General features: G+C 42.5%; 1 protein-coding gene across 1 annotated transcript in view; it reads left to right on the forward strand.

Annotated features, from left to right (window-relative positions):
* AASS (aminoadipate-semialdehyde synthase) overlaps positions 1 to 24,130 on the forward strand; it is a 95,897-nt gene that overhangs the window by 43,771 nt on the left and 27,996 nt on the right. Inside the window, exons 7-14 of the mRNA XM_063446832.1 lie at positions 2,533 to 2,611; positions 2,682 to 2,809; positions 3,370 to 3,518; positions 4,026 to 4,148; positions 4,241 to 4,352; positions 5,344 to 5,403; positions 5,505 to 5,572; positions 22,533 to 22,654. Of these exons, the coding sequence (XP_063302902.1) occupies positions 2,533 to 2,611; positions 2,682 to 2,809; positions 3,370 to 3,518; positions 4,026 to 4,148; positions 4,241 to 4,352; positions 5,344 to 5,403; positions 5,505 to 5,572; positions 22,533 to 22,654 (841 nt within the window). The remainder of the gene's footprint in view (positions 1 to 2,532; positions 2,612 to 2,681; positions 2,810 to 3,369; positions 3,519 to 4,025; positions 4,149 to 4,240; positions 4,353 to 5,343; positions 5,404 to 5,504; positions 5,573 to 22,532; positions 22,655 to 24,130) is intronic.

A 24,130-nucleotide genomic window follows, 5' to 3' on the forward strand; every position in this document is an offset into this window, starting at 1 on the left:
TGAACCATGGAGCAATAGAAGAAGGTTGACTGGGGAAGAGATGACCGCAGGATGCAAAATGGGGGAAAAGGCAGGGCAGCAGAGGCAGTGTTATGCTCTGGGCAATGTTGGAGATTGTTGCAGACCACCCTTCCATACTAACTTGGTGCCAGATACTACAGGACACGTTCAGAGGTCCATGCCTTGATAGATTTTATTTTTTATTTATTTATTTTTAAAAAGATTCTAATAACTTATATAAAAAAAATAAAAATAAAACCAGGCCAAAGTTTTTTTTTTTTGGGGGGAGGGGGGGGGGAGGGGGGGGGTGGCTGAAATTGCAATGACAGCCATCAAATGGACTTCATTCATGAAATGGAGCCTCTTCCAATTATGATATCAAAAACAAATCTGTGGGAGGATCCATGACTAATCAGCCTGATAAAGTGAAAGTTTCTGAAACCTAATCCGTATATAAAGCATTTAGAAATAATTGTTTCATGAAATGCAATAAACTTTAAAAAAAAAACAAGAAGTACAATTCTGATGGCAGTTGTCCTTTAAGGGGAGATTTATCAAGGCAAAACAGTTGCTATTCTGGGTGCAAAGTTCTAAGTGTTGAGAAAAATGCTATTGGTTTCCATGGTGATTGCTCCTGAGCTCTACTTTGCTGCTCCGTTTGTATTTTTATCCATAATAGCACCTGTTGATACTCCCCCAAAATCTACAATTAGGAAAGTGTGTAAAACTCTATTGCAATCACTGTTTATTCAGGTTTTGAGATAATTGTATTCAAGTTATCTAACTGATTACACAATAAAATCAGTTTAACTGTTCAATGAATTCATATTGTCACATAATTTGTTTCATATGTCGGAATTGAAACCATGGACAAACATCTGACTTGTGTTATTTGTTTTACAATTCTTTTTTGCTTGCCTTTCCAAAGTTGCTTTCTGTAGACGTGTTCTAGATTACTCAAAGATGACATAAAACATTAATACTAGATGGAATAATATTAGATTAATATAACAACTTGAAAAAGTAGATATCAAGGCAATGGGTCAATTGCAAAGAGTAGGAAATAGAAGGGAGAAAATAATGTTCAATTGAATTGGACTGAGTGGTACTGGTCAGGAGGAATTGATTTTGGGGTCATGAAGGAACAAAAGGCATTTGTAATTGGATAGAGGTGTATGAGGAGAGAGAACCAAGAACGTCTGTGTGCAAGATTAATTAATGAAGACTGCTGTCAAAGTGGACCCTAGCCAATTCCTTGGTTAAATAGGCAGTTAAAAGGAGATGAGTCTTGATCGGGGGCGTATGGGCTGCAGTATTTGAAATCTGGGGATATTGGAGGAGTGAGTGATTACGAAGACTACATAGGGGAGAACTGCGTTAGTGAAACTTGATTAAGAGGATTTTGAGGTCATAAGTTGAGGATATTTTATGGTCCATTGGATTTTTTTTTTTTTTTTTAAAGCTGAAATATACAATACATCTCATTGAATAGGCAAAAACATATATTTAGGAGGGTGAGGAACATTTTTAGATGTTAAATGGATTTAGGTTAATTTATAATAAAGGGGAGTATGTATTAATAAACACAAAGTGAAGATTCAAAGATGAAATAGGCTTTCAGCTGGGTTCGATATCTGGTTCTTGGATGTCCTAACCTAACACCTTCTGCTGAGAAGTTGGAGGAGGTGTTTGGTGTGAATGAGGAGAAAAAATTGTGGATGTCTTAAGGAAAGAATTAGGATTAAAACAATGACTGAAAATTTGGCACACTAAAGGTCTGTGTAAAGTGAGAAAATAACAGATAAATACTGAGCCTTAAGTTATTCCAACTGGATAGAGATGAACTATTCTAAGAATGCATAGGAGTGGTTATCAATGTAAATGAAAACCTCAGAGGATATTTCTTGGGGGTTCACCAGGAGCACATTGTTGGTGAAATATATATTTTATTTTATGGGTTATTCACTTTTCTTCTACTAACTTCTTTTTATAAATACAACAAACTAGCACATAGAAAAAAAATGCTGGAATGGTCATTAAAACTAACATACTATGTGCTGTGAAATGGTGAATCAATAAAATCCATAGTTTGATTTCTAAAACTCTTTCATGTAAAACATACCTCTGTGTATCCTTCTGTACTATAGTCCTTCTAGACTGTGTGTCCAAAATTGATTCACTAACCAGAGGCCCAGTGCAGGAGTTATGATCCTCATGAAATATATATATATATATATATATATATATATATATATATATATATATATATATATTTATTATTATTTTATTTATTTCAAACCTGGTCACATATTCTCGTTGGAAAAGTCCCTATGTGATGTTTACCTTTTGTGGTGCACAGTTTGTAGAAACCAAACTGGACAAGCCTCATTGGTTGCTGGAAAAATAGATGGGAGAGTCTGTGCCCTTGGTTCTCTTTTGGGTTCAGCTTATCCTTCTCATTATGTACTATACCTAAAATAATGGGATGCAATAACATGTAACATTTCTTAATATATAATTTTTGTCTCTTAGGGGGCACAGGAAATTTTTAAGGAACTTCCCTGTGAATTTGTGGAACCCCATGAATTGAGAGAAGTTTCCAAAACTGGAGGTAATTTAATTTCCATTGAATAGTTTGTGTTAATAAACAATTTCAAAATACTGACTCTATGTTCTTCTAGATCTCAGGAAGGTATATGGAACTGTGCTTAGCCGCCATCACCATCTTGTCCGGAAAACTGATGGTGTATATGACCCCATAGAGTATGAAAAGAATCCAGAGCTGTACACTTCTCGCTTTAATACTGATGTAAGGATTTGATTTCTAGTTTTTGAATACTCAATGTGTTATTACAAGATACTAACTTTAATCCATTATTTTACATATATAATCTGTATGTCTCATGTCTCTGCCACCCTTGTTGCCCTTTTACTAGTGCAAGTCCTGGAAGGAATGTGACCATATCAATAACATGTTCTAAGTTTTTCTGCCCCTGTGTTTGCTAAACATTTTGCTAAATCCATCATGCTGTGATGCATGATGAGCATGAAGTCAAATTTGCCCTGTGTGCTATGATAGTGAAAATTATGTTTGTGGCCATAGTAAACCATTTAAGAATCAAGACCGTATCCGATTACATACATTAGTAGAATGACCTTGGCACCTCTGATATTTGAAAAACAACCTGTACATTCGCCCTTTGAGGTTTGCTAAGACTCTTTGAATATATCATTCCCAAATGTCTGGGGATCTAAGCATAGCTATCACAACAGTTTGCATTTCAATTTATAAGCTCCACATTTCACAAATAAGGCTAATGTGCTGCCTGCTCACCATTTGCATGTGTTTTTCTTTTTTATATAATAAAGATTGCTCCTTACACAACGTGTCTAATTAATGGTATTTACTGGGACCCACATACTCCCCGCTTGCTTAATAGACAAGATGCTCAGAGGTTGCTGGCTCCAGTCAAATCCACTTCAGTTGCCACAGCAGGCTGTCCACAACTCCCTCATAAGTAAGTATGTTCCCTAATTCCCTTTCACAATGTTATTTAAAGAACTCAAAGAGCATGTAGAGGGGCAGTGACTAGCAAAGTGAGTGGAGAAACCGTATCTTGGTCTCCAGGAGACCCCACAAGTTTCCTTATCTTTTTTTCTTTGTATTTCATATATTTTTTTGTGTGCTTCCTAGTTATTCTAGTGGCTATGTACACATAATTGCTATTAGAAAGCAGTATGGTTGATCATTAAAGCATCATGTGAGCAGCTTCAATTGTGTCCAGAAATGTAACCTTGTTTCCATCAGCTAAGATGTGCAGGTGACCATCCACCATCCCCTTCTCTCATTTCACATTTCTGAGCCAGGATAAGTGTACGGTCATGATAGTCTACAAGAGCTGAATGTGTGTGTGTTTATATTTGGTATGTAAAGCTTGGAGATAATAATAAAATGTATGTGTGTATATATATATATATGATGTATTTAATTTTTTTGGTTCAGTATTCACAATCTTTATTTGCAGGCTTCTAGCCATCGGTGACATTTCTGCGGACACTGGAGGTTCCATAGAATTTATGACGGAATGCACCAGTATTGATACACCGTTTTGTATGTATGATGCAGATCAGCATATCATTCATGACAGGTGGGAAACCATAGACTATTCTCTGTTTAGAATTTTGCTGCAAATTGGTTTATTAACATTTTAATGTTTTATTGATTTCTTTTTCACTCCAGTGTTGAAGGTTGCGGCATCCTCATGTGCTCTATTGATAACTTACCAGCCCAACTTCCAATAGAGGCTACGGAGTATTTTGGAGACATGCTATTTCCTTATATTGAAGAAATGGTAGGAATCTAATACAGTCTGAGATTCTCTAAGTGATTACAGTTTAGTTTGTTTCAGAATTTTTATGCTGCAGGTCAAAGTAATGGACAGTAAATTCCGTTGAAATTAGATGGAGGGATATCTTCTGACCGTATTCCCCCTTCCAAATAATATCCAACTGTCTATGCTGTGCTATGGGGAAGGGTATTCCTATATTAAAATTTTGGGAGGTTTTGTTGTATTTCTTAAAATGCAGAACAAGAATAATAAGGTTGGTTGGGAACTTTTTAAAGTCTGATCCCTTTTATGGTTATTTGGTTAGGGACAGAGAGTTGGTGGAAGACAAAGGCTTCTGAAACCATGGATCACTTTTTAGTGCAGTTTTTATTTTATTTTATTTTTTTATATAAAGCAATAATGTCACTTGACCCCCAATTTTTGGAGTTGTAGATTAATAGAACAGCTGTTCAGCAGAGGTGGCATAGGCTGGTCAATCAAATAACGCTTGGGTTGATGGCTGTACTGGTGAGAAAGCAAAACAAAAAAATACTGGTCCTTGAAAACCAATGAACACCATCATTATCCTGGCTGTAAAACCTTTTTGGTCATTAATCGATTGCCATCGTATTCAAACACTCCTTGTATCTGTAGGTTTTCACTTGTGTAAATATTTTCTGCTGTATACTTTTTCTTGCTTCTATGATTATTCAGCAATTTGCCCGGAAGTGCATTTAAATTTTAGGATGGAATATCTGACCTGGAACCATAGCTGATTTGGAATATATATATATATATATATATATTTTTTTTTTTTTCTCAATTTCTGCTACATTTACCTAAAATTTTTCAATTTGTGGGTCAATTTCGGATTTAGTAAATCTATTAGAAGACTTAGCCAGCCAAGAAGAATGTGTTCTCTGTTTCTTCCAATATAAATACTGTATTAGTCTCTCAATCACATCACAATGTTTTTTACATGTTTGAAATAACAATCTCATTTTTATCAATGCAGCTGAAGTCTGACGTGTCCAAACCCATTGATCAGGAAAACTTTTCTCCTGTTGTGCGAAATGTAAGTAATTCTCCTATATATGCATCTTAATGAGTATTGCATAAATTATTAAATTACATTTTGTCTATAAAAATGGTGATGGATGTTTTGTGCTATTGCAGGCAGTGATTGCATCCAATGGTTCCCTCACCAAGAAATACAAGTACATCCAGACAATGAGAGAGAGCAGGTACACAAATCATGCATTTGCTATTACTATTTACTATTCATTTATAATCCTAATATACCTGGTTGTAACTATCACATTGATAACTTGAAGATTCCATGTTTTACCTAAAAGGATTCAGTTTGGTCAGAACAAAATTTCGGCTGATTCGGTGCTTTTCTGACTTTCTGACCAGAAATGTATCCAAATTCAGAAATGTATCTGAAACTGAGTTGTTCGACCGGTGAGTCGTTTCATTTAAGTTAGTTTTGCTAATAACCACTTGACTTGGGCATTTCAATTACATGCAGTTTGTTTGTTCGTAGGCACACAAATTAATGAATAGCAATATGGACAAAATGGCAAGCATCGTAGTGAATGTACATGAAAAATCAGTAATACACTTCAATAATTTGTACAAATACAAGGAGGGAGCTATCGGCTCTGCTTCCTGCTGCTTCCTTCTTCCAACTGGTAAATCAATTCTACATACTTATTTCAGGACACACATACCCTGAACGAAGTGTGACATAAAACATTATGGGGTGAATCAACATGACCCCGATATAATTATAAGGGAGGTAAACCTCCCTCATGTCCCTACTTGCTATGCTGCAAGATAGAGGCACTTTGGGTAAATGGTGAACAGTCAGTGGCTGTCTTGCTATCATAAAAGACTAGCCCCTGGGCAGCTATTGTTGTCCAGTCACTAATGCAATAAAGGAAAGATCTGACAGCCCACCCAACCTCCGACGTGGAGCTACAAGTAAATATTAAAAGTGAGGGGAACGTAGTGTCCATGGCCAGCAGTTGGGGGCTGTAAAATTAGGTGAAAGGAAGGACCTAGTGTTGTGCCCTGGGGGGGATTCCAATTATAATAGGGTTCCAATTATGATAATGGGAGGACCTTGTAAGCAAACTAATCAAAAATCTCTGAATGATCTTGCATAGCATGGTAAAAGGCCTTATAAGGCTTTTGCCATCCTGCAAGCTCATCTGCACATTTTTATTGTGTTTTTCGATCTAACGTTTTTTTTATTATTTTAATAATTGCAACAGGACATTAAAGGGACACTATAGTCACCCAAACCACTTCAGCTCAATGAAGTGGCCTGGGTGCCAGGTCCCTCAGGTTTTAACCCTTCAGATGCAAACATAGCAGTTTCAGAGAAACTGCTATGTTTACATTTGGGGTTAATCCAGCCTCTAGTGGCTGTCTTCCAGACAGCCACTAGAGGCGACGCTGGAGGCGCATTTCGCCTCCATCGCGCAGAGCGTCAATAGGAAAGCGTTGAGAAATGCTTTCTTATGGACACTTTGAATTCGTGCGGCACTTGCCACGCATGCGCATTCGGTTCAGCTGACGTCGGCGGGGGAGGAGAGGTCACCAGCGCCGAGGGAGCCCAGCGCTGGATTAAGGTAAGCTGCTGAAGGGGTTTTAAACCCTTCAGCGCCATGGGAGGGGGACCCTGAGGGTGGGGGCAACCGCTTTGTTTTCCTGACACTATAGTGATCCTTTTATATTATTATTAATTATTTTATTGAGAATGGCCAGGGGCTTAGGGACTTGCAGCCATGAGTTAGGGGTAAAGTACCCCAAATGTTTGGGTGTGTGTCTACCACCCTTGTATATTCTATTATTTGCCCTGAGAACCACATGTTAATTATAATTAGAACCCAAACCCACTGTTAATGGGTGGGCGCATGAAGAGGAATACTATGTCCCCCCCCCCCATTCACTTTTTTTTAATAACCCCACCTACTGTCTATGGATGAGGGCATGAGGGGGAAAAGTATGTTTATTAGTTAATTGTAGCTCCACCTTAGGGGCTTGAGGACCTGTGCCTGGTCCCCATTTTTTTGTATTAGTGACTCAGCAGCAATAGATGTGCAGTGGCTTGTCTTTTATGACAGCGAGCAACTGTCCTTACCAGTGGCATGAGTTAAGTTGTAAACCTTTGTTATAATTAAGCAGAGTCATATTGAAACCTAACAAGTTTTATTTGCTAATTTAACCCTTAAGGGGCTAAGGGAAGAAATCTGTGGGGATCTCTGCTCCCTGGCACTTCTATTTTTAACCCCTCATTCAACGGAAGTGAGTGAGAGGTTAAAAATGAAATTGATTAAACTGAATTTTGTTGGGAACTAAAATGTGGAAATGAAATTTGGAGGACTTGAGAAACTCCCCCCCCCCCCCCCCCCCCCAACAAAAAAAAAAACAACATGGAGGCAAAGCCCACTCAGAGGAGAAAATAGCCCAGTCAAAACATTTTTAGATACATATGCAAGAAAAAAAAAATACATCCTGGATTAGTATGAATAAAAACAAAAGAAGGAAGGTATGTAGCAGAGGATAAAGGTCTAGCTGATTGCCTCAAATAATATTTTTGTTCAGTATTTACAGATGAAAATGAAGGAATTAGTAAATAAGACTGAGTCATTTGTTACATGTGAGTTTACAGAGGGAGAGGTTATATTTCAGTTGTCTAAATCAAAGACCAATAAATCGATAGGGCCTGATGGAATACACCCAAAGTTATTAAAGGAGCTTAGTGGTGTACTAGCAAAACCATTAACAGATTTATTTAACCAATCATTGTTAAAGGACCACTATAGTGCCAGGAAAACAAACGTGCCCCACCCTCAGGGCCTCCCTCCCACCGGGCTCTACGGTGAGGGAATCTCCTCCTTCTGCCGTCATCGGCTGAATGCGCATGCGCGGCAAGAGCCGCGCGCGCATTCAGCCAGTCTCATAGGAAAGCAGTCTCAATGCTTTCCTATGGACGGCAGCGTCTTCTCACTGTGAAAATCACAGTGAGAAGCGCCTCTAGCGGCTGTCAATGAGACAGCCACTAGAGGCTGGATTAACCCTTTTGTAAACATAGCAGTTTCTCTGAAACTGCTATGTTTACAGCAGAAAGGGTTAATCCTAGAGGGACCTGGCATCCAGACCACTTCATTTAGCTGAAGTGGTCTGGGTGCCTATAGTGGTCCTTTTAACAGGAGTAGTCCCAGAAGATTGAAAATTAGCGAATGCTGTGCCAATTTACAAGAAAGGTAGTAGGGAGGAGTCTGGCAACATTTGGCCAGTACATCTTACTTCAGTAGTAGGAAAAGTAATGGATTAATGTGGATAAGTGCAAGATAATGCATCTTGGACGTGAAAACCGAAGGGCAGAGTATAGGATATTTGATAGTCCTAACCTCAGCATCTGAGGAAAGGGATTTAGGGGTGATTATTTATTTTCAAATAATTTTTATTGAAATTTTTTGCAGAATTTACAAATAATAAAGAACAATATATTAGGGAAGGGAAAGGAAGGGTAAACTGGGAAGTGGGGTGGGGTGGGGTGGGGTGGGGGGGGGGGAATATCCATCCATTATAACAGTAAACATGTTAACTTGTACAAGGCACTTAAATTGAATAACAGTACATTACAGGTTATTACTACTGATGGATTCAGGGAATTTTTTAAATAGAGCTAGTTCAGATGTAAAGTTGTCTATATTCCTGTTCACTTTAACAATCAAATCGTGTATCGATTTCCAGTATTTAGTTAGTCTTGGGCCATATTGCCCAATCCTCCGCAATCTCTATACACCTATCGCTGTACCTATTATTCATATTGTGTAGTCTGGACGGAGCTAGATACCATCTGTACAGAATTTTAAAATGATTTTCGTGATGATTGGAGCAGAAAGATAAGCCCTTAAGTGCTGAAAAAAATTAAACCATTCTTCCAACTTATATTGGGTACCCAACTCCGTCTCCCAAGACAACATATGTTTCAGTTTGGTATTTGGTTTGACATTGTGTAATATATAGCAGATAGATATAATGCCTTTCCTATTTGGGTCATTTAAAAATAGCTTTTCTAATGGAGATATGGTCAGTGCTTCGTAATTTTTATCAAGTTCTGGGATTTTGTATGTCTCTTTCAATTTCTCAATCACTAACTCACATTCAACCTTGCATTCGATCGGCAGATTATGCTTAATTTCTAGTTTTCCATAAGACAGAATAGAGTTACCATGGAAAAAATTGTCTATATGATGCAATTGGTGTCCTTTAAGCAATGACAAGTCTAAGGTTGGAATGTAATATTTCAAAGAATCAATTGGCATGTCTCTATATAAATTAGTCAAGTGGCAATTGTTTTTGAATACCAAGTCCCACGCTTTAAGCGTGGTCTTAGTAGTCAAAAACCTTTTCGATACGCCAGGTCTCCTTGAAGGGTTTAGCCAGGGTAGTTCCCCGATTTGATAGGGGAAAATGCTGGATTCCTCCATCTCCATCCATCTCGGCCTGTTTTTTTGGTTATTAAAGCTTACAACCACTGCAGCATTCGTAGCAAAATAGTATTTTCTAAAATTTGGGACACCAATGCCCCCATGGATTTTTTGGTGCTGCAGGGATGTAAGCTTAATTCTATTGAGGTTATTGTTCCAGATAAATTTAAGCATTATTGGGTGAACTTTATTGAAAAAGGACATTGGAACAGATAAAGGGATAGTCCTGAAGTAATACAGGATTTTTGGTAGGGTCGACATTTTTATGGAGGCAATTCTTCCTAACCACGACAATTCCATGCCACCCCATCTCTCCATCTCCCTTTGTAGGTCTGGCCATGCTCCCTTCAAGTTATGAGTGTGCATATTAGGTAAATGTTTGCATAAATTAATACCCAAATATTTCAGGTAATCCTTCCTCCAGTCGAACGGATAAATTGCTTTCAGTTCATCCATATCGGACTTTTGCAAGTGAAAAGGCAGGGCCTGGGTCTTGGATACATTTAATTTGTAATGTGACACTTCTCCAAACTGAAGTAGAACTGTGTTAAGAGATTCCAGAGATTCTTTTGGATTTTTAAGTGCTAGCATGACATCATCTGCAAAACCCGAGGCCGATATGTGAGCTATGGGAGCGCAGTATAGTGCCTTAATTGCAGTGATGAAGGTTTGTCGGATATTGAATTTACTCATTGTCTTCCATAGGTAACCCCAGTGTACCCTGTCGAACACCTTCTCTGCATCTAATGAAAGGAGCAGAGATGGCGTTTTTGTCGAATTAATATGCTGGATCAAGTTTATGAACCGTCTGGTACCGTCAGGTGCCTGTCTTCCCTGAACGAATCCAACCTGGTCATTCTTGATCAATAGATTATTAAACTAGTTAAACGGTTTGCTAATATCTTGGCTTACAATTTTATGTCGTTGTTTATAAGGGATATGGGCCTAAAATTAGAGCATTTATCAGGGGTTTTACCTGGTTTTGGCAAGGTGACAATCTGCGCGGACAAAGATTCTCCTGGCATCTTCCCCCCGGACTTATAGTAATTAAATACTTTGGACATGTGGGGAACTAAAATTTCTGCAAACGTCTTATAATATAAAATGGTAAATCCATCAGGTCCAGGAGCCTTTCCTGACGGCATACGCTTAATTGCCTCGGCTATCTCTGCTTCAGATATATCGCATTCTAGTTTTTCCAAGTTATCAGAGGACAGCCGAGGCAACGAAACCCTGTCTAAAAAATTATTAATAGACGTCTCAGATGGTTGGGTGAGGTTCAGGTCAGATTCCAAATTGTAAAGTTCGCTATAATATTTTGCGAATTGATCGCTGATCTTATTCGGGTGAAATATTTTTTGTCCATGGTCATCTATTAAGTGTGAAATTTTGGATTGGGCATTTATGTGCCGAAGTTTGGACGCCAGGAGAGTTGAGGCCTTATTACCTTTTAAATAAAACAATTTCCTGAGGCATCTCACCATGAGAGTAGTTCTATCTATATTTATTTTATGTATTTTTGATTTAATCTCCCCTATCATTGCTGATAGGGAAGAAGAAGGACCGAGTTTATTAGCCTGATTTAAGTTATACAGTTCTTTTTCCAAGTTTCTTAAATTATTGTTATTATGCTTCTTGAAGTGAGACGCCCTAGAAATGAAATAACCCCTCATCACAGCCTTGTGCGCATTCCATGTCACCTTGCCAGGAACCTCGTGCGAAGCATTATCCAAAAAATAATCGTTTAGTACACCCTCAGCGAGCGATCTGTTTTCAGGATCTTCTAACAAATAATCACTCAGTCTCCACTGTCTGTTGGGAGAGGAAGAAACCGTTTCATCTATATGTAAAGTTATGGGAGCATGGTCAGACCAATTGATATCTAAAATATCAAATCTCGAGATGTGTGATATGAGAGTGCCCTGTATCATGAACCTGTCTAGCCTGGAATACATGTTCTTGGATACAGAGTAGTATGTAAAATCTCTCTCATTCTCGTGTAGTAATCTCCATGGGTCATACAGTCCGCATTCAACCATATACTTTGAGCATTTCACAGCTAATTTTTCACTGTCTCTCGCACGGGGTGTGTCTAGATTTTCCCTTGCATTGTCTAAGTCACCGTCCATAACGAAATTCGTATCTCCACACATCACTAAAATCCCTTTCATGTTTTCATTCACCAGTTCCATTATTTTCCTAAAAAAAGTTAGCTGACCTGTGTTGGGGAAGTATACATTGACAATTGTATATAAAACGTTGTTAACTTTACCGACCCACAGTATGTATCTCCCGTCATCATCCATCAGTATCTTATCTGTAGAGCTGGCCACCTTCCTACTAAAAAAAAATAGAAGTACCTCTAGACTTAGACTTGTAGGTGCAATGAAATTGGGATGGGAATAACCGTGTCATAAATTTGTATTCTCTTCCTTCCTTAAGATGAGATTCTTGAATACATACAATATCCGATTTGTTGGATTTAACTTCTTTAAACAATAATCACCTCTTGTGAGCGGTGTTAAGGCCCCTCACATTAAATGACATGAGTTTAATGACCATGACTCAAATCCGAGTACATGATCACTAAAAGGAGAGTATAGGGAAATGTGGGAGCCAGAAGGCCCGCGTCCCAAGAGGAGAATTATGAGATCCAACAATCGTAACAACAAATATATTTGTTTAAACAAGAATGAATTTGCTAAAACAATTAAGACAGAACTTGATAACTTCTTAGCTTGTTTACAGTGCATAAAAAAGTGGATGGAAAAAAAATAAAAAACAAGGGGTGATAAACTTGGGTAAATTCCCCTATATGGGGAGAAAAAATAACTTTAAACAAAAGTAGGGCCATGAGGGAGAATAAAAAATATTTCTCCATCTCAGGGTATTAGGCCCAGGTTGGGGGGAGGGAAGGCTACCTGAGACCGGGGGACCGATGTATGTTTCTATCAAAACAAAAATACTAAATTTATACTGAAAAATTAACGAATGTATAAAAAATAGATAAAAAAATAAACTAAGTCCTTCCGATCCTAGGTCTCTGTTGAAATAGATAATCGTTAAGGTAGGTTAAACAATAGGAGAGAAAAAAGAAAAAACAAAGGGAAGCAATTTCCTGTAGACTGACATGGTATTGAGAAAACTCAAAAGTGAGTTACCTACTGTCTTAACCTGACCCATTATTGGGATAAAAGTAACATAATTTTGCAGAAACCAAAAAGAGAGAAATTAGATATGAAAACAAATTTTTAACAGCAGAGGAAGTACGACCAGTACGTTGTGAAGAAGAAAAAAGCCTGACAGTTTATAAGCCAAGACCTTACATGTTCAAGTGTCATTTGCCTTGCTTTTCTTATGAGCATGCTGTGGAGTTGATGGTGAAAGAGCGCGGGATTGAACCTGCCTCCTATTAATAGTCTTAATGAAATCTGACCCTTCTTCCGGAGTGGCAATCTCGAAATTACGACCATCCATATTGAAGAGAACTTTTGTAGGAAATCCCCATCTATAGCGTATTCCTCTTTGTCTCAGTTCGGTTGTAAGATGCTGGAGTTCCCTGCGACGTCTCATGGTGTATGCTGAGAAGTCCTGAAAGATCTTAATGTTTTTATATTCGTCAGGAAGACCAGATGTGCAGATAGTACCCAATAGTACTACTTTTATGTGGAAGAAGTGGAGTCTTGCTATGGTGTCCTTTGGTGCTGGTGCCTTGTTGGATTTAGGTAGCCTATGGATGCGGTCTACTAGTAAGTCCAGATTGGTAGCGTCTGGTAGAATTGTTTTGACCATAGTTTGGAAATAGTTCAACAATTAAGACGAATCTACAGTGTCAGGGATCCCCCTGATTCTGACGTTGTTGCGTCTGCTCCTGTCCTCAGAGTCAGCTATTCTCTCTGCCTGCTGGTTAACCTGCATTTGAAGCTCCTTAACAGTTTTTTCCAATTCTAAATGAGCGGATTCTTGTGTAGATAATCTGTGTTCAACGGCCTCCGTGCGTTGACCAATGTTCTCCAGAATCCCATACATGTTGTCAAAATCTTTTTATACAAGACGCAGGTCTTGTATTAATTGAATAATTAAACCAGCCGATGGTGGTAAATCCTCGGCCATTTCCAATGGCATGTGAGGGTTATAGGTCATAGTTTTGAAAGCAGTAGGATTTGTTTTGGGAGGAGTAGTGGCCATCTTAGTTGTAACATTGGTAGAATGTGCTGTACTGGTGGCCATCTTAAGTATGACTGGTGCTGGGGTCATGCTCTCAGCCATTTTAGTGGTATCGGTGTCGGTGACCATATGGTGAAAGGTTTGGGGCACATTAAAACAATCTTCCTCCAAATCTTGTACATTGAGGCTTTCTGCTGCCCCTTTAAGACAGACTATATGAGGGGAACGAGCGGCAGAGGTCCCCCCCGTCAAGTCCGACCGCCGTGAGGCAGAAGACCACGACGGGGATCGAGACCTCCCGCCGCCCGCCCCCTCATCCTCAGCCCAGTCTCCTTTATATGCTAGGGACCGGGCTGCTTTACATGTAAGCCGTGAGCGGCTTTGCTCCGCTTGCAGGAGCTGAATGCACACGCTCCGAGCTGATTAAATGCTCGGGGCGGTTTTCAGACCCCCCAGGAGTCACTGTGTGTGCGACCGCGACCCCGCTGCTCTCAGATCTCTGCGAGCGGGTGCCGGCCGCACTGGCATAGGAACGGGCATGAGAGAGGGTATGAGAGGAGGATAGCTGTTTCTCTGCTGCCACCAATGAAGATTTTCCCGGCGAAATAAGCCGCGGAGCTACTGAGTGGGACAGGGAACGTGGGTGGGCTGGCATGCCCTTACTCACCCCCACTGAAGTTTTATCGATTTTTTTTTTTTTTTTTTGCTGCAGGAACAGTTTTCTCGTTATTTCTTGGTTTCTGCATGACGAGCAGGACTTCATAAACAGATCTATGTACTTGAAAATGGTGATTTTCGTTTGAAAAAAATATTATGAAACGAAATTGTCCCCAAGTCTCAGGAGTAGTGTTGTCGCGAACCCGAAATTTTCGGTTCGCGAACGGCGAACGCGAACTTCCGCAAATGTTCGCGAACCGCCATTGACTTCAATGGGCAGGCGAATTTTAAAAACAACAGGGACTCTTTCTGGCCACAATAGTGATGGACACAGAGCAGAATAGAGGCTGTTCCCTGTCCACAGAGACCTTGATACACACTGACACAGAGCAGAATATAGACTGTTCACCGTCCACAGAGACCATGATACACACTGACACAGAGCAGAATAGGGACTGTTACCCCTACATAGGGTCACTTGGCAGATATGGATTGACACCTGTCCTCAAAACCCCCGATACACACTGACACAGAGCAGAATAGGGACTGTTCCCCCTACATAGGGTCACTTGGCAGATATGGATTGACACCTGTCCTCAAAACCCCTGATACACACTGACACAGAGCAGAATAGAGACTGTTCCCTGTCCACAGAGACCATGATACACACTGACACAGAGCAGAATAGGGACTGTTACCCCTACATAGGGTCACTTGGCAGATATGGATTGACACCTGTCCTCAAAACCCCCGATACACACTGACACAGAGCAGAATAGGGACTGTTCCCCCTACATAGGGTCACTTGGCAGATATGGATTGACACCTGTCCTCAAAACCCCTGATACACACTGACACAGAGCAGAATAGAGACTGTTCCCTGTCCACAGAGACCATGATACACACTGACACAGAGCAGAATAGGGACTGTTACCCCTACATAGGGTCACTTGGCAGATATGGATTGACACCTGTCCTCAAAACCCCTGATACACACTGACACAGAGCAGAATAGGGACTGTTCCCTCTCCACAGAGTCCATGATACACACTGACACAGAGCAGAATAGAGACTGTTCCCCGTCCACAGAGACCATGATACACACTGACACAGAGCAGAATAGAGACTGTTCCCCCTACATAGGGTCACTTGGCAGGTATGGATTGACACCTGTCCTCAAAGCCCCTGATACACACTGGGGGGAGCTACTGTCCTCCCCAACCCCTGCGCGGTGGGTGGGGGCCATAAATCACAATGGGGTGACCTACTGTCCTCGCCCCCACCCCTGCGCGGTGGGGGGCATAAATCACAATGGGGTGACCTACTGTCCTCGCCCCCACCCCTGCGCGGTGGGGGGCATAAATCACAATGGGGGGGCCTACTTTCCTCCCCCCCGGCCCCCATCCCTGCGCGGTGGGGGGCATAAATCACAATGGGACGGACCTACTGATAGGAGTGGAGTATTGTTCATATCAGTTTAATACCTTCCGCGTCTCCTATCAGTGGACGTGTAAATGGCAGAGATTTTTAATTGTTGAATCACCTCCCCTTTTTAGGCCAAGGTGGGAAGATGCTTAGACCACTGGTATATTGGTGCCATCTTGGAGGATTTTAATTTTTGGTTTGGTTTTTGAAGCCACAGTGCTGCACCAGTGGGCCTAAAAATTACACATGCCTGAAAAATTTGGTATTGTTGCAGCCGCTGCTGTAGCAGCGGCCAGAAAAATTGATGTTTATTTCACAGGCAGAAAGTGCCCTAAAACATGGCGGCTTGAACCCTAGTTGGTGGCGGATAAGTCACGCAAGTCAAACGTCATTCAGAGCTAAAATACAGCAGCGTGTGGACCATTTTTAGCCCAAGGCAGCTCATCTCATCAGGCCTTTTTTAATCGAATGTATCGCCCAGTGTCAGTCCCTTCGGGATCCATCCCTCATTCATCTTAATAAAGGTGAGGTAATCTAGACTTTTTTGACCTAGGCGACTTCTCTTCTCAGTGACAATACCTCCTGCTGCACTGAAGGTCCTTTCTGACAGGACACTTGAAGCGGGGCAGGCCAGAAGTTCTATCGCAAATTGGGATAGCTCAGGCCACAGGTCAAGCCTGCACACCCAGTAGTCAAGGGGTTCATCGCTCCTCAGAGTGTCGATATCTGCAGTTAAGGCGAGGTAGTCTGCTACCTGTCGGTCGAGTCGCTCTCTGAGGGTGGATCCCGAAGGGCTGTGGCGATGCATAGGACTTAAAAAGGTCCGCATGTCCTCCATCAACAACACGTCTTTAAAGCGTCCTGTCCTTGCCGGCGTGGTCGTGGGAGGAGGAGGAGGAGGATGACTTCCACCTCTCCCCCTGTTAGATTCCCGTTGTGCTGTGACATCACCCTTATACGCTGTGTAAAGCATACTTTTTAATTTATTTTGCAAATGCTGCATCCTTTCCGACTTGTTGTAATTCGGTAACATTTCCGCCACTTTCTGCTTATACCGGGGGTCTAGTAGCGTGGACACCCAGTACAGGTCGTTCTCCTTCAGCCTTTTTATACGAGGGTCCCTCAACAGGCAGGACAGCATGAAAGACCCCATTTGCACAAGGTTGGATGCCGAGCTACTCATTTCCCGTTCCTCCTCCTCACTGATGTCATTGAAGGTATGTTCTTCCCCCCAGCCACGTACAACACCACGGGTACCAGATAGGTGACAACGAGCACCCTGGGATGCCTGTTGTGTTTGGTCTTGCTCCTCCTCCTCCTCCTCAAAGCTACAATCCTCCTCTGACTCCTCTTCCTCACAATCCTCTTCAAGCGTTGCCGCAGGTCCAGCAAGCGATGCTGATAAGGCTGTTTCTGGTGGTGATGGTGACCACAACTCTTCCTCTTCCTCTTCACGCTCATCTACAGCCTGATCCAGCACTCTTCGCAGGGCACGCTCCATGAAGAAAACAAATGGTATGATGTCGCTGATGGTGCCTTCGTTGCGACTGACTAGGTTTGTCACCTCCTCAAAAGGACGCATGAGCGTCCAGTAACGTTGCAAAAAAATTCCCAGCTCCCCAGAGGCTGTCCTAGCACCCCGGTCATACAAATATTAATTAACAGCTTTTTCTTGTTGGAGCAGGCGGTCGAACATTAGGAGTGTTGAATTCCAACGTGTAGGGCTGTCGCAAATCAAGCGCCTCACTGGCATGTTGTTTCGCCGCTGGATATCGGCAAAGTGAGCCATGGCCGTGTAGGAACGCCTGAAATGGCCACACACCTTCCTGGCCTGTTTCAGGACATCCTGTAAGCCTGTGTACTTATGCACAAAGCGTTGTACGATCAGATTACACACATGTGCCATGCACGGCACATGTGTCAACTTGCCCAACTTCAATGCCGCTATCAAATTTTTTCCGTTGTCACACACCACTTTGCCGATATCCAGTTGCTGCGGAGTCAGCCACTTTTCCACCTGTGCGTTCAGGGCGGACAGGAGTGCTTGTCCGGTGTGACTCTCTGCTTTCAAGCAAGTCAAACCCAAGACGGCGTGACGCTGCCGTATCCGGGATGTGGAATAGTACCTGGGGAGCTGGGGGGGTGCCGTTGATGTGGAGCAAGAAGCAGCGGCACAAGAGGACTCAGCCGAGGAGGTTATGGAAGAGGATGGAGTAGGAGGAGTAGAGGAGGTGGCAGCAGGACTGCCTGCAATTCGTGGCGGTGTCACCAACTCCTCTGCAATGCCACGCATTCCTTGCTTGTCAGCCGTCAGCAGGTTTACCCAATGCGCAGTGTAGGTGATATACCTGCCCTGACCATGCTTTGCAGACCAGGTATCAGTGGTCAGATGGACCCTTGCCCCAACACTGTGTGCCAGACATACCATGACTTCCTTTTGCACAATCGAGTACAAGTTGGGGATTGCCTTTTGTGAAAAGAAATTCCGGCCGGGTACCTTCCACTGCGGTGTCCCAATAGCTACAAATTTTTTGAACGCCTCAGACTCAACCACATTGTATGGTAAAAGCTGGCGGGCTAATAGTTCGGACAAGCCAGCTGTCAGACGCTGGGCAAGGGGGTGACTTTGTGACATTGGCTTCTTACGGTCAAACTTGTCCTTGACAGAAACACATGACTGTGGGCAGATGAGCGGGAACTGCTCAAGGCGGGAGACGGAGTGGCGGATGGTTGAGAGGGGGCAAGAAGGACAGCAGTGGTTGACATGGCTGAAGATGCTGGACCAGGAGGAGGATGGCGGCTTAGAGTAGGCGTGCTGCTTGTACTCATGTGTTGATCCCATAGGCGTTTGTGATGTGAGATCATGTGCCTACGCAAAGCAGTTGTACCTAGGTGGGTGTTGGACCTCCCACGACTCAGTTTCTTTTGGCACAGGTTGCAAATGGCATCGCTGTTGTCAGAGGCAGACACACAAAAAAAATGCCACACTGCTGAGCTCTGCAATGACGGCATTCTGGTGGTGGACACAGCATGCGTTGATTGGCGTGCTGTCGGGCTGACCCCGGGTGCCGATGCATGCTGTCTGACTGTGCCACTAGCTCCTTGCGACGACCCCCCCCTGCTTCCAACTCGTCTCCTCCTCCTCTCTGTCTCCCCATCTGAACTTTCGCCCTGTTCTTCTTCTTGCCGAGCGGGCACCCACGTGACATCCATGGACGCATCGTCATCATCAACCGCTTCGCTTGTATCTGACAACTCAGAAAAGGAAGCAGCAGCGGGTACAACATCTTCATCATCACACCGTACCTCCATGTGTTTAATGCTGCCTGCCTGAGACATATCCCTGTTATCTACATCCTCTAGCAATAATGGTTGCGCATCACTCATTTCTTCAAACGGGTGTGTGAATAACTCCTCTGACATACCAAGTAAAGCGGCTGTGGTGCTAGTTTTGGTGGTGGCGGCAGGCGGGTGAGTGCTATCTTGAGAGGTGCCTGAAGCTAAGCTGGAGGAGGATGGTGCGTCAAGGTTCCGAGCGGAGGCTGTACAAGAATGGGTGTCCTGTGTTAGCCAGTCAACTATGTCCTCAGAACTTTTCAAGTTCAGGGTACGTGGCTTCTGAAAACTGGGCATTATTCTAGGGCAAAAGGGAATCACAGCACCACGACGGCCCCTGCGGGGTGGCCTGCCTCTGCCTGTCATTTTTTGGGGGATTAGTGGTACTATGCGTGCAAGCTACTGTGAGACCAGATATGATTGGCAATGTGAACTGTAACAGTTCTGCAGAGCACACACTGTAGGCCTTACACACCCGCTTGAAGACAAGTAACTGCTATTCAATCTATAACAGTGAAAAACAAATTTTGGTTTTAAAAGCACGCTATAGAGACACCAAATATGATTGGCAACTGTCAAAGCACGCTGGAACAGGTCTACAGAGCACACGCTGAAGTAGGCCTGACACCCAGACGCTTGCAGACAACTAACTGATCTTCTATTACAGTGAAAAAAAAAAGATTTCTTTAAAATCTAAAGCTTAAGCTATTGTTAAAACAGATATGAGTGGTGGCACTGACTGTGCAAATGGGCAAGGCATCCAACCTGACACAGAAGCTGGCAGGCAGGCAACTGCTCTTCTATTACAGTGAAAACAAATTATTTCTTTTAAATCTAAAGCTTAACCAATTGTTAAAACAGATATGAGTGGTGGCACTGGGCAAATAGGCACAGTATCCAATGTGAACCTCACACAGAAGCTGGCAGGCAGGCAACTGCTCTTCTATTACAGTGGAAACAAAATTTTGGTTGTAAAAGCACGCTAAAGAGACACCAGATATGATTGGCAACTGTCAAAGCACGCTGGCACAGGTCTGCAGAGCACACGCTGAAGTAGGCCTGAAACACAGACGCTTGCAGACAACTAACTGCTCTTCTATTACAGTGAAAAAAAAATATTTATTTTAAATGTAAAGCTTAACCAATTGTTAAAACAGATATGAGTGGTGGCACTGGGCAAGTAGGCACAGTATCCAATGTGAACCTCACACAGAAGCTGGCAGGCAGGCACCTGCTCTTCTATTACAGTGAAAAAAAAATATTTATTTTAAATGTAAAGCTTAACCAATTGTTAAAACAGATATGAGTGGTGGCACTGGGCAAGTAGGCACAGTATCCAATGTGAACCTCACACAGAAGCTGGCAGGCAGGCACCTGCAATTACATTACACAGGGAAAAAAAAAAAAAGCAGCCTGATGTTATAGCCCTAAAAAGGGCTTTTTGGGGTGCTGTCCTTACAGCAGAGATCAGATGAGTCCTTCAGGATTGTAGTGGACACTGAATACCCTAGCCTAGCTATCAATTTCCCTATCTAATCAGCAGCAGCTAAACTTTCCCTCCTCTCACTAAGCATGCATCTTCCGAATGAATCGAAAATGGATGCTGGGAGGGAGGTTGGAGGGTGTGGAAGGGAGGGAGTGCTGCTGATTGGCTGGAATGTGTCTGCTGACCGAGAGGCACAGGGTCAAAGTTTGCCCAATGATGACGAATAGGGGGCGGATCGAACTGCGCATGTGTCCGCCCGCCGCGGCGAACGCGAACACGCTAAGTTCGCCGGGAACTATTCGCCGGCGGACAGTTCGGTACATCACTACTCAGGAGTTTCCCTAGATGGTGGCCATTAAGATGGTGGCCAAACTCCGCCCCCAGTGGGGTGATTATTTCTGATGACTTAAAGGTAGGCAGACAATGTAATAGAGCAGCAGGAAATGCTAGCAGAATGCTTGGTTGTATAGGGAGAGGTATTGGCAGTAGAAAGAGGGAAGTGCTCATGCCATTGTACAGAACACTGGTGAGAAGTCACTCACTTGGAGTATTGTGTGCAGTACTGGAGACCGTATCTCCAGAAGAATATTGATACTTTAGAGAGAGTTCAGAGAAGGGCTACTAAACTGGTTCATGGATTGCAGGATAAAACTTACCAGGAAATGTAAAGGATCTCAACATGTATAGCTTGGAGGAAAGACAAGACAGGGGGGATATAATAGAAACATTTAAATGCATAAAGGGAATAAACACAGCAAAGGAGGAGACTATATTTAAAAGAAGAAACTACCACAACAAAAAGACAGTCTTGAATTAGAGGTGCAAAGGTTTAAAAATAATATCAGGATGTATTACTTTACTGAGAGGGCAGTCGATGCATGGAATTGTATTCCAGCTGAAGTGGTAGAGGTAGAGGCAGAGGCGTAACTAGAAACCACGGGGCCCCGGTGCAAAAATTGCCCTGGGCCCCCCATACATCTACCCCCACACATGCAGACACACACACTTGTAGACACAGACACACAGAGACCCATACATACATACATACATACAGACACACAAACAGACAGACCGCTCTGTTGGCTGGAAGGAAATTACAACTTTCTCCCAGCTCTAACATCATCACTGGGCTCTTAAAGCGCCGCAGCGCTGACCAGGCCCCAGGAAATCTATTGCCATCGGGTGGCCCCAAGAGCATGGGCCACCTGATGGGCTCCTTCAATGTGGCCCTGGCAGTTTTTCCACACGGTTGGGGCGGCACCAAAATGCTGGTGGGCACCCAGGTCCCAGGGATCGACAGGGCGGCCGAGCCCCCTGGAATGATGGGCCCACTCACAGCTGTGACCCCTGTGACTGCAGTAGTTCCGCCAGTGGCTAGAGGTCAGGATAGTGTGTTTTTTTTTTTGGTTAAAGGGACACTGTAGGCACTTTTTTTTTTTTTTTTTTGCTTCATTGAAGGGCTTCCCAGGCAAAATTCGGATCACCAAATATTTTTGTGCTGATCAGCGTTCTAAAAGCATTCTTTGTGTTTTATCTTTTTAGTACACTTTTTTTAGTACACTCTTTTTAGTACACTGCCTTGCAGTGCTTCGTTATGTAATTGGAATATTTTATTATATGCAGAGAACATGCCCAGCTGATGACACTTGGTTCAAAGAAGAAGATATTAGTTCTTGGATCTGGTTATGTTTCCGAGCCTGTCATAAATTACCTCACAAGAGATCCCAACGTTGAGATTACGGCAGGTATTCCAACTTGTTTAAAATTGCATTTTTTACAACTTATTTACAAATTCAGTAAAGATTTTTGTAATACTTATTGTTCACCTAAAATGTTGTTCACCCTCAGTGAATACTATCCTAGCAACCTACTTTGCTACCCTACCCTTACCTTTTGTGTCACTTTACCCCACTCTCTCTAGAATGTAAACTCATTGAGCAGGCCCTTCAATCCCTCTGTTCCTCTGTATCCAACTCGTCTGGTTACAAATACGTGTCTGTTAGTCCACCCATTGTACAGCGCTGCAAAATCTTTTTTGTGCTTTATAAATATTATTATTATTAATAATAATAATAACTATATGTGTAGAGTGAGCGTTTGGTATATTTGTGCAGTGTTTTTAATCTCTTAATGCAATGCATGTGTATGTATGTTTGTGTGTGTGTGTGTGTGTGTCTTTAATGTATGGGTAACAACATGTATAGCAATGTGTTTGTGAGGTGGGATATTAGCAGTATGTACAGGAGTGTGTGTGTAGTGTGGGCAGCAGTATGTGTAGCTGTGTGTGTGTCATTCTGGCCCCAGCCATGTACATTATCTCAGTAAATCCTCTCCCATCTCTCTCCAGTCTGAGAGGGGGTGCCATGCACAGATCACTATGTTCAGTCTGAGGGGATGTGGCCATGCACAGATCGCTATGTCCAGTCTGAGGGGACGTGGCCATGCACAGATCCCTATGTTCAGTCTTTTGGGGGGGCGACGTGACCATGCACATATATCTGTGTGGGTGGGGCCATGCACAGATCAGGCTCCCTCAGTCTGAATCTAGCGATCCCAGAGTCCAGGAGCCTTTGTTCTGGTTAGCATGCAGCAGCCACTGGGCAGGAGCCAGAGTGGGAACTTTAACAGGCAGAGAAGGTGTCCATCAGGATTGCACCCATAGGCAGTTTCCTTCTCTGCCTAATGGAAGATTATATGCTTCTTTGTACCCATGCTTAAGTTATGCTGTGCCACTTGTACGAAGAATTAACCTTTGTGACGAAGTGCCCTTCGCCACTTGTGCCTGGAGAGGACTAATTGCCAGCCTCTTTTAAAAACGTTATTTGGGCATATTAGATTTTATTGCACTGTTTCTGCCCCTTTAAATACTCTGGGAAGGGATCTACACTTTTGCTGTGGCACTTCGGATGCAGCCGAAGTAGTCGAAGTGGCCGACATTCGACAAACTAACATGCAGCGGCCATTTTAATTCATTCGAACGCGTTCAGCGGTGTTTGGTCGTCGAGCTCATGGAACTAAAATCGGATACTCGACGGCACGAACACCGCTGAAGTTTTACCTTCTTTTGGAACTTTCACATTTCGAATGGAGTGAAAGATAAAATTGTGGTGAGAGCACTCAGAACATGCAGAAATAAAAAATATATTACCAAACTTGGTTAAAATGGGAATATCTAGAACAATAAAGCACAAACACATAGAGTAATATTGTCATAAAAGAGA

The sequence above is a fragment of the Pelobates fuscus genome, chromosome 3, assembly GCF_036172605.1.
Source record: "Pelobates fuscus isolate aPelFus1 chromosome 3, aPelFus1.pri, whole genome shotgun sequence".
NCBI lineage: Eukaryota > Metazoa > Chordata > Amphibia > Anura > Pelobatidae > Pelobates > Pelobates fuscus.